Genomic DNA, 8,873 nt, shown 5'->3' on the forward strand with positions numbered 1-8,873 from the left:
GCCTCTTTTCTTGATAGGCATAGCTCTAAGTGGCCTTGTCTGAGGTCAATGCTCCATGAAATTGTGTATTCTCTGCAGGAACACATCAATTCCCAGTCCAGATTAGACGCAGATGTCCGAGTTTGCTTTTTGCTTCTACACTCTGGGTAAGCCATACTTCAAATGGACTTGAATCTTCTCTGTTTCCCATCCCTTACTTATAATCAATTCTGTTTCTTTGGGAATCCATCCTTGGAACACTTCAGCTCAGTTTTGTCTCTGACAACCATTGTGTCACCTGTTGTTCAGTTATTTGTTTTAGGCTTTATTTCCTCAGAAAAATGTCTTAGTATGTTCTTGAGATGGACAAAAGGGAGCAAGAGGTGGGAAAGGGACATAAAAAGAATCAGAGGTGTCAGGTACACGCACCAGCTCCCTACAGTGAATTCAATCACTGTGTACTGCACATATGGACAAATAATTAAAAAGAAATAAAAGTTTTAAAAATCAAAATAACTCCTATGGGACCAAAAAGCCCAAGAAAAATGAAGCAAAAAAACCAAAACAAAACAAAACAAAGCTGGACCACAATACTTTTAGGGACCTAGGAGAATGAAATAGTGTATTATAAATACAGATATTTATAATTTGTGATTTTATTTATACCTGATTATCCACACTTCCCTTTCATATTATTTAGCGTATCTGCTGGTAACTAATTCATTCCATGAAAATGCATTTATTTCATCTCGTGTTAGAATGAAAATGCATTTATTTCATCTCGTGATGGAATATTTTCACTGGATATAGAATCCTGGTTTGACAGTTATTTTTTATTACCACTTTATGTAATTTTTCTTGTCTCCATTGATTCTGGTGATAAATCCGGTCGTGTAAGTCACTGTTACTTTGTGTGCTATACACTACTGTTCGCTGAAAAAAACATACCATGAGCCTCTTAATATTGCTAAAGAACTGGTAAATTTATTTTCCTCATTCACAAACTAGAAAACTCAGGATGAAGTTAAACAAAGTCGTTTCGGGAAACAGACTGAAGAAAAGCACCCAGGTCTGAATGAATGATTTTTGTTAAGAAATCACCGGATTCTGATCTTTCTCTAATCCAGCTCCAGACTACATTTTCCACAAATCTCTGAGGATGATGAGGTGCCGCCCTGGTCTCAACTACAATTCCCACAATCCTCGGAGCCCGCCCCTGGGTTGACCCCCGGAAGTTGAAGCCTATTTCCCATCTTCTTTTACGGTCTCTTCCGTTCGGGGAAGAAGGTCGCGAGTGCGCCAAGGCTTGAGGTCTCAAGGGTGTCTTCCGCCTTGTGTGTCTGCGCCTTTCGCAGAGCTTCCAGCAGCACCATGCTGGGTCAGAGCGTGCGGAGGTTCACAACCTCTGTGGTGCGCCGCAGCCACTACGAGGAGGGGCCCGGGAAGGTGAGTGCGAGGGCCTGGCGTCGCGGGGGTCGGGGAGACCTGGGCCGCAATGCGCTCGCCCCGCTGCCGGCCAGGCCAGGGGCGGCCGGGGACCCCGCCGGCATCAGCTCTCACCGATCCCCAGATCGGAGCAGCTGCGGGTGCGGAAGCCCGAGAGAGCGCCGCAGGCCAGGCCGAGTGAAGGTCACTGGGACGGCGAGGGCTCGAGGCTGGGAATCAGGCCTGGTGTTGATCAATTTTGTCCCTTTATCGGCCTGTGTTTGCCTAATGATCACATCTACTGTGAGGAGTTGGTACCAGAACCTAACACGTCCTAATTTTCTCTAATCTTCGTTTCTTGCTCCCTTTTTCTCTTGGGTAGGCTCTATCTCCCAGTTTGCTAAAACTGGTTGACTAACACTAGCAGTGCTAACTGGCCCTCCCTAATTACAGCTCCAGTTAATCGCAGGTGAATCGCAGTTAATCTTGGTAAACCGAGACATCAGGAGTGACCTCGGAGGGTTAGGTGAGGTGTAGCAAGCAGTAAGAGGAGGTAGCAAGCGAGCTCCGCGCAGAAAAGAGAGGTTTTACAGAGGCGGCCGCATTGCCTCATCTGTTAGGTGGGTAATGTTTAATAAACAGTGCGCTAATAACATAGTGCGTTGTGTTTCTAAAATGACTCTGAAGAGTGTAAAGAATTCGATGTGCTACTTTAGGCACAAACTCCCCATCATGAATGTTAACCATTGCATTCTGCAATGGTGTATAAAAAATTTGTAAAAATAGGAAGTCGTTCCCCTATTTTACATCTGCGTCCCTAAAACCATACATGATGTTCAGGAAAGCCAAATACTTGTGGTACAAGCACCAAGAGTATGTCTACTTAACTTTCCCAGAGTTCTCTGTGTACTTGTCTATTTTGATTGACAGAATCTGATACCTTTCATTTTTGTGGTTTGTTTTCTGTCCCAACAGAATTTGCCATTTTCTGTGGAAAACAAGTGGCGGTTACTGGCCATGATGACCTTGTACCTTGGATCTGGTTTTGCAGCACCTTTCTTGATAGTGAGACACCAACTACTGAAGAAATAAGGATGTTCTGGTTCATCGCCTTTCACAGGTAATGAGTGAAATTCACATCTTCGTAAAGCAGTGAATTATCCATCCTACCTTCCAAAATAAATCACACCCCTACAGGTGCATACACGTGCTTTCTGATATTAAGTCTAGCTGTAGTATTGGTGGAGACAATTTGTAAACCTACAGATTATCTCTGATTTAATTAATTGCCAGTGACTCAGTACCATTTTACATTAATAAGCTCATGGTTTCTTAGCAAGCAAGGTTGTGATTTTAACTCCAAGACACAAAGATAGTAAGATGACCAAGATAACATAGCTCCTGTAGTGATGGCAGTGGGTCAGGATTCTCACCCAAGCAGTTTTATTCAAGAGCTCAAAGTTCAAACCAGATAGAATTCTACTAAAGAGATTGATGAGTAGTAGTATACTAAAATAATAGTGGCTTACAACATTCTCTTTAAACACTCTGAACTTTTTGATTCCTTCTCTAAATGGTCACTGCTCCCAGCTCTTAAAATCTAATTTAATAAGTCAGAATTTCCAGGGAAAAAGGAAAATCTTCTAGACAAATCTTTGTGTCCCAGAGATATGTGCTACTGTGAATTGTGATCAGCTCAGCTGTCTTGGGAGAATGAAGGCAGTGGTCCTCAAATGGGAAGAGTGAATGTTCTTTGTTTTGTGATTGACCCAACTAGGTGGTGAGATACCAGAGTTCCAAGGCTGAGAACCCCTGCATTAAGGGACATGTGTTAGTACACGCTCAGAGACACTTACATGTGCTCTGTGGTTAGATCCTCTGTGTGCATAAAATATTACTTAGTATCATAGTTTTTTAAAACAACACTATGGGAAGCTCTGTAGGATGATGAAAATAAATTTCAAAATGTACCTTAGAGTAAAAAGTCTATTTTTCCTAGTTGAGAAAATACTTTAGAAGAGAAATGATTTACCCAAGCCCTTCTCATAAAGATTCTTTTTCTTGTTTTTTTTTTTTTTTTCATGGTGCATGTGATGAAGCAAATCAGTATGAATAAAATCATGATACTGTAAACGCTTTCTGATGTGCTAAACTGATTAACAGTGTATTAATGAAAGTGCATAATATCTGTAAAATGAGTAGAGATTTTTAAATCCCATTCATTTTTGTTTTTGTTTTGCAGATGGGAAGACTTTCTCAAGCGATGTAATCTCTTTGGAAACAGATCAAACTCTTTAAATTCACATGGCGTACTAGATATGTTTGAAAATAAAGTAATGACTTGAATGCCTAATGCTTCTCCTCGGAAATACAAACTATTACGAACGTGGTTTTTTTATCATTTGGCTAATTCTCCAGTATTAGTTTTTTAATTAACTATACATTAGATTGTTTGATAGTTTTAGATTTTGAGATTTTAATTTTTGATTCTCAGGTGAGAATGTTGTTGCTAATTTGTTATAAAATACGAGTATGACATAGGTAGTTGTAATAAAAAGGGAGATAACTCCTGTGCTTTCAGTTTTCCTCTCTACTTTAAAGGAATAATTGCTTTTTTCTCCATGTGTAACCATCAGGAATTTTTCTCTACGTTAATTTTTCTCCTTTTGACCAGTACATATAAAATACAATTGAGGAAATATTCCAAATTTGTTCTGGAGCTTTGGCTGTATTATGCCCTGAGCAAAAGGTAAAAGATGAGATAATTAGCACTGTTGATCTTATCTATGAGTTATTGATACATAGTAAAATACTGCTTAAAAGTCAATAGTCGCTTAATTTTGGGTTTAGGGTGCTACCAATTTTTTTTAAAACAATCTTAGCACTCTTTTTTTTTTTTTTTTTTTTTTTGTGCCACAGATCAAACTCATGACCTTATGCTTACTAGGCAAACACTTGAACCATTGAACTAAATCTCTAGCCTCACTATCAAATATTTGAATCTTAGCTAGGGATTTAGCTCAGCGGCCTAAGTGTCTGCCTGGCAAGTGCAAGATCATGAGTTCAATCCCTGGTACCACCAAATATATATATATATATATATATTTTTTTTTTTTTTTTTTTTTAAATCTTGGTTTGTTCACTTTTGGACTTCTACAGCTAGTGGATGACTACTATGGAAAGACACTGCAGACTGGCAGTCTCTTCTGGATGGTTTGGTAAGAGGGTGCTGCACTGTTTTAAGCCAACATTTAAAAACTAGGACATGCTTATAAAAGTTCATTTCTGGATTCCTGCAAAATCATCCTGAACGATTCTCCCATCCTTTCATAGAACAGAACAGCTGTCTATGTCAGCTCTTACCACCTGAGATTTCCTTTTGGCCCCAGTAAAAGCTGGTTTGCTAGAATCTTAAGTTTTGATATGTTTCTCAGTTTATGTGCTATGGACCATCTCTAGCTTCTTGGACAGCTGCCTGGCAATCTGCATTCCGGTAACTGCCCAGATGTGCCTGCACTTTACTTTCTTTCTTAGTGTCCAGTGCTGAATGCAGTTTGCTCTGGTGTTTTTTTATGGACTATTTTCTTGAAGAAAATGAAATGCTACCTCATGAGATTAGTTTGACTTTAGTCTAATTTCTGACCAGCCCAAAAATCGTCAGGAATCAAAAGGAACCATATTTGGTAGCAGGGTCTAAGTGGAAAAGTAGTTGAGGGATGGACTTAACATGAGTGAGAGAAAGAAACCTCCCCTTCCTGTCTTCCCTTCCCAGGAGAGGCTGGTCCTGAGTGATGAGGTACATTGCTGTGGGGTAACGGCCAGACAGCTGCTTAGTTTCTGTATATGAGTTAGCAAGTCACATCAAGAACTTGAAAGAATGGGTTCTTGTACCGAGGCTTGATAAGCCCAACATTGATGAGTGTCCCAGCACTCCTGTCTGATGGCATAATTTACAGATCAGTTTTCTGGTCAAAGCCTTGAAGTTGAGGATAAGATTTGTCCATCTTACAATCTGCTCTTTCAAGTGTACCAACTTAACCCCACAAAAATATGATGTTTCAAATCCCTGCCAAAAGTACTAACGTCAGGTTGGCCTGTGATTTAAAGTTGGCTTTAGCTTTTTAAAAACTGCTGCACGTGATTGATTTTTGTAAGTTTGTTTCCACCCTGGTTTTTAGATCATATTAAACAACACTTTCCATAAAGGTAGGATTGGCTGTGCCCAGCGGATCGGGTGCTGCAAGGTGGTGGTGCTGTCACTACCCCTCTGTTCACATGACGACTTCCCTGAGGGAACAGCCTGATGTTCAGTGAGGCGCCTGCAGCCTTCAGCATTGCACATGGTGTCATGTACACTCATTTAAGCAAGCTACGTGCCATGTGTAAAAGTGCCGCTGGTGATTTCTCCTTATCTTTAAACAGGCAATAGTTGCTTCTACTCTAGAAATCAGTAGTTTTCTTGCCCACTTCCCGTATCGCCTGGTCATCTTTCTGATGTTGAAGGCTTTTACTTAATCATGTTTTTCATCCATTCTTTGCAGACTGATCAATGAATATTTATTGAAAGCAAGAATGGAACTTGATCTGCAGAAGAGCAAATCCTCTTCCTGTCTGCGAAGCCTCACGCTTATGTACTATCAAAATAGAATATCCCCCAAATACAATGTTTTTAACCCTTATTAAATTACCAATATTGGCACATTTTCTATGTTCAAGGTAGCAGTTTTGCTATTCAGTGAGTATAATTTCCTCATTCAGGTACTAGATCATTCATGAAATTCTTCTATTACATACCTTTCTGGGGAAGTGATTTTGCTAACACCAAACATTGGCTAAGACTGTTGGATGCACTCAGTATTACAGAGCTAATTCTGTTTCACCTTGGTACCTTAATTCATTATCAGTTACACAAGAAGGTAGTCTGGAATTGCCACATGGTGCCGTTTCCCTGTCTGCACTTTCGGGTATGCGGTTCTCAATTACAACATCAGACATTTTCTGATACAGACTAGTATGGGTTGCAAAACTGGATCGCAATATTTGACAGTGTGGGGAATTTAATCTTAATTTCCTGGATTTTAGAGAATTCCCAGGTTGTCACAGAAAAGAGAGAAATCTAAATCTCCCCACAACTCCAAATATCCATAGTCTTGAAAAACAAATTATCCATAATCAGTGGTTTAATGTAAATAGGAAGTACTTCAAATTACTTGTAAATAATATAGTAAACATCAAGGCTTAGCAAAGTCACTTTTAGAGCCTGCAACCCCAAGGAAGATGTAAGCGTAGATGTGGCAGGATGGGTGTTTGAGGGGAGGGTAAAGATAGAAAGATGAAATAAATTAGATAAAGTCACTTTCAGAAACAGTGTGCTGCCCATCAGCGGAGATGCTGCAGGTCAGAGCACTGAACACTAGGAAGGTGCTAACAAAACAAGTCTAAGGCAGAAATTTCAGATGCCACCACTTCTAAATAAATCCCATTGTTGGAGATGTTATCTAGGAGGACTTGATAAAGGGAAGCAAGAGGGGAATACATGTTTCTTAAAACACAAAAGAGACAGAGTGTTAAGATAATCTCTCCATCAATATGAGTGTTTAAAAGGAAATAGTTCACCATATCAAAAGTAATTTTGAACTAAGAAATCTGACTTGCCTCAAGCTCTCAAGTACATTTAGTAGTATTAACTGTATTATTGGTATAAAGAAAAAGTAGCAATGCAAATATATGACATGACTCGCATAAACTTAATAAAAGCAGAGAACAATTTCCTAACATTTCATTTGAGCTGATGAAAATTTTGCCCCTAGGAAATAACATCCCAAAGCAGAAGTTTGTAACACAATCCATTCTCACTTAAATATCGTAAAACATTTCCAAATACTGGGACAGAAAAAAACACCTTGAATTAGAAATTGAAAACCTTAGGAATAAGGTGAGAAGGAAAAACTATTCTTTCCAAACCAAAATACAAAAAAGACACAATCTTTGAAATTAAAAAATATGTAAGAAATGGCTGAAAACTTGGTAAAGAAATGGAAGGAAAGGTATTAACTAAGAAGTGAGGAAAAAATACACACCATGAGATGCGTTCCACTGTATAACACACTGATGTTAAGTACAGAACAGTAATCCCGGAGTTCTCGTAGCGTTTCCAGGTCACTGCCTGGTCTCTTCCAGAAGCTACAACCTGCTTTGGTCATTTCACTGTAATCATTTCTAGGACTTAATGCAGTATATAATTTTTATATATAAAAATTTCAGAGCATAAAGACACCATAGGTGAACCTATTAAGTGGCATTTTACTTAATATGATTAGTATCAGCTCTAATATCATCCAAGAATTTCCCAAAGAAAATCTGACCTGTGAAGTTACAAATAATATAGTACAAATGAAGCACTGTGCAGTTTGGTGTCAGAAAACACATGGAATAACAGAATGAACAGCGTCAATTAAAATGGAAGTTTATTTTCCTCAGGATTGGTTATCCTATAGGGAATAAACAAAGGACTGACAAATATTAATTGAATGAAATATCCTTGAAGGCAACTGCATTTCTGAAAACATCTGATTAACATCTCTGAAAAACAGTACTCAAAAAAATTTGCAAAAGTGAACTGAAGGGAAGAGCAGCCCAAATATAGAGCAGAATGTTGTTGAAGATGTCAGGCTAGATGAGCTTCTAGAGGCAGAAGGAGGCCTTTGGTTTACTTGAGTGCCCTAAATAAGACTTAGACATGTGCAAATCAGATGCTTCCTGTAGCCACTAGTTGTGCTGTTTCAGTAATAAGTTGTGTATATCTGAACCTTTTATTATTTCATATTTTATATTACGTGTACTATATATAATAATATGTACATGAGCAAAAGTCACGAGCTAGATCTTTATTCTGTAACTCCGGAAAAAAAAACAAATAGGAAATTCTGTAAGACATAAGGCAATGTGAAATGGTTTTGGCTTTTCTGTCTCCATGGTTCATTTCATTCTGGTCTTGAAATCTGAATGCCTCTGCATTATCAAATCTGTGGCAAAGTCTTGATGCCATGAATACTTAGTACTTTCTGTGGCATTATAAAATAACTTAATAGTGCAGTTAATCAAATGGCAGTAAGAGGCAGTAAGGGATCTCATTTTAATATATAATAGAGAAATGTTGAGCTCTAAAGTTGAAGGCAGGACTATTTGCATATGTTCATAGGATGTCAGCACTCCATCAGAGCAGCAGCTGTCAGCCCAGAGCTCTACGTGCCCTGCCCCAAAGCTGTTCAACAGACATCCATTCATTTCACTCAGTATCTGTTCAACTCTTGCCCTTAAGGTACTGTGGAGTCTGGGAGAAACACAATAAGACTGTGTTTCCTACCTCTCAGGCATGCAGAAGCCTGGTGTAAAGGCAGATGTTAACACACATAAAATACATACAAATTAAAATATGATAAATACTAGGCAAGAGCTCGAAATGAACA

The 8,873-nt window shown here is 38.9% G+C and overlaps 1 protein-coding gene and 1 non-coding gene across 2 annotated transcripts; both read left to right on the forward strand.

Moving 5' to 3' along the window:
* The first annotated feature begins 1,216 nt into the window (after positions 1-1,216).
* LOC100726711 (cytochrome c oxidase subunit 7C, mitochondrial) lies at positions 1,217-3,757 on the forward strand. The gene is made up of 3 exons (XM_003479466.5): positions 1,217-1,425; positions 2,380-2,524; positions 3,647-3,757. Exons 1-2 carry the CDS (start codon positions 1,351-1,353, stop codon positions 2,494-2,496), a joined length of 192 nt encoding a protein of 63 aa, XP_003479514.1. The 5' UTR covers positions 1,217-1,350; the 3' UTR covers positions 2,497-2,524; positions 3,647-3,757.
* On the forward strand, positions 3,489-3,551 carry LOC111754553 (small nucleolar RNA Z39). Its single transcript, XR_002789228.1, has one exon. It is a non-coding gene; the product is annotated as a small nucleolar RNA Z39 (small nucleolar RNA).
* Positions 3,758-8,873: the final 5,116 nt, after the last annotated feature.

The sequence above is a fragment of the Cavia porcellus genome, unplaced genomic scaffold (assembly GCF_034190915.1).
Source record: "Cavia porcellus strain 051 isolate PalLab524CR breed Dunkin Hartley unplaced genomic scaffold, mCavPor4.1 scaffold_2, whole genome shotgun sequence".
NCBI classification, from domain to species: Eukaryota; Metazoa; Chordata; class Mammalia; order Rodentia; family Caviidae; genus Cavia; species Cavia porcellus.

Coding starts and splice junctions, on each gene's coding strand:
- LOC100726711 (XM_003479466.5), top strand. CDS start 1,351: ATGCTGGGTCAGAGCGTGCGGAGGTTCACAACCTCTGTGGTGCGCCGC. Junction 1,426..2,379: donor ACGAGGAGGGGCCCGGGAAG/GTGAGTGCGAGG, acceptor CTGTCCCAACAG/AATTTGCCATTTTCTGTGGA.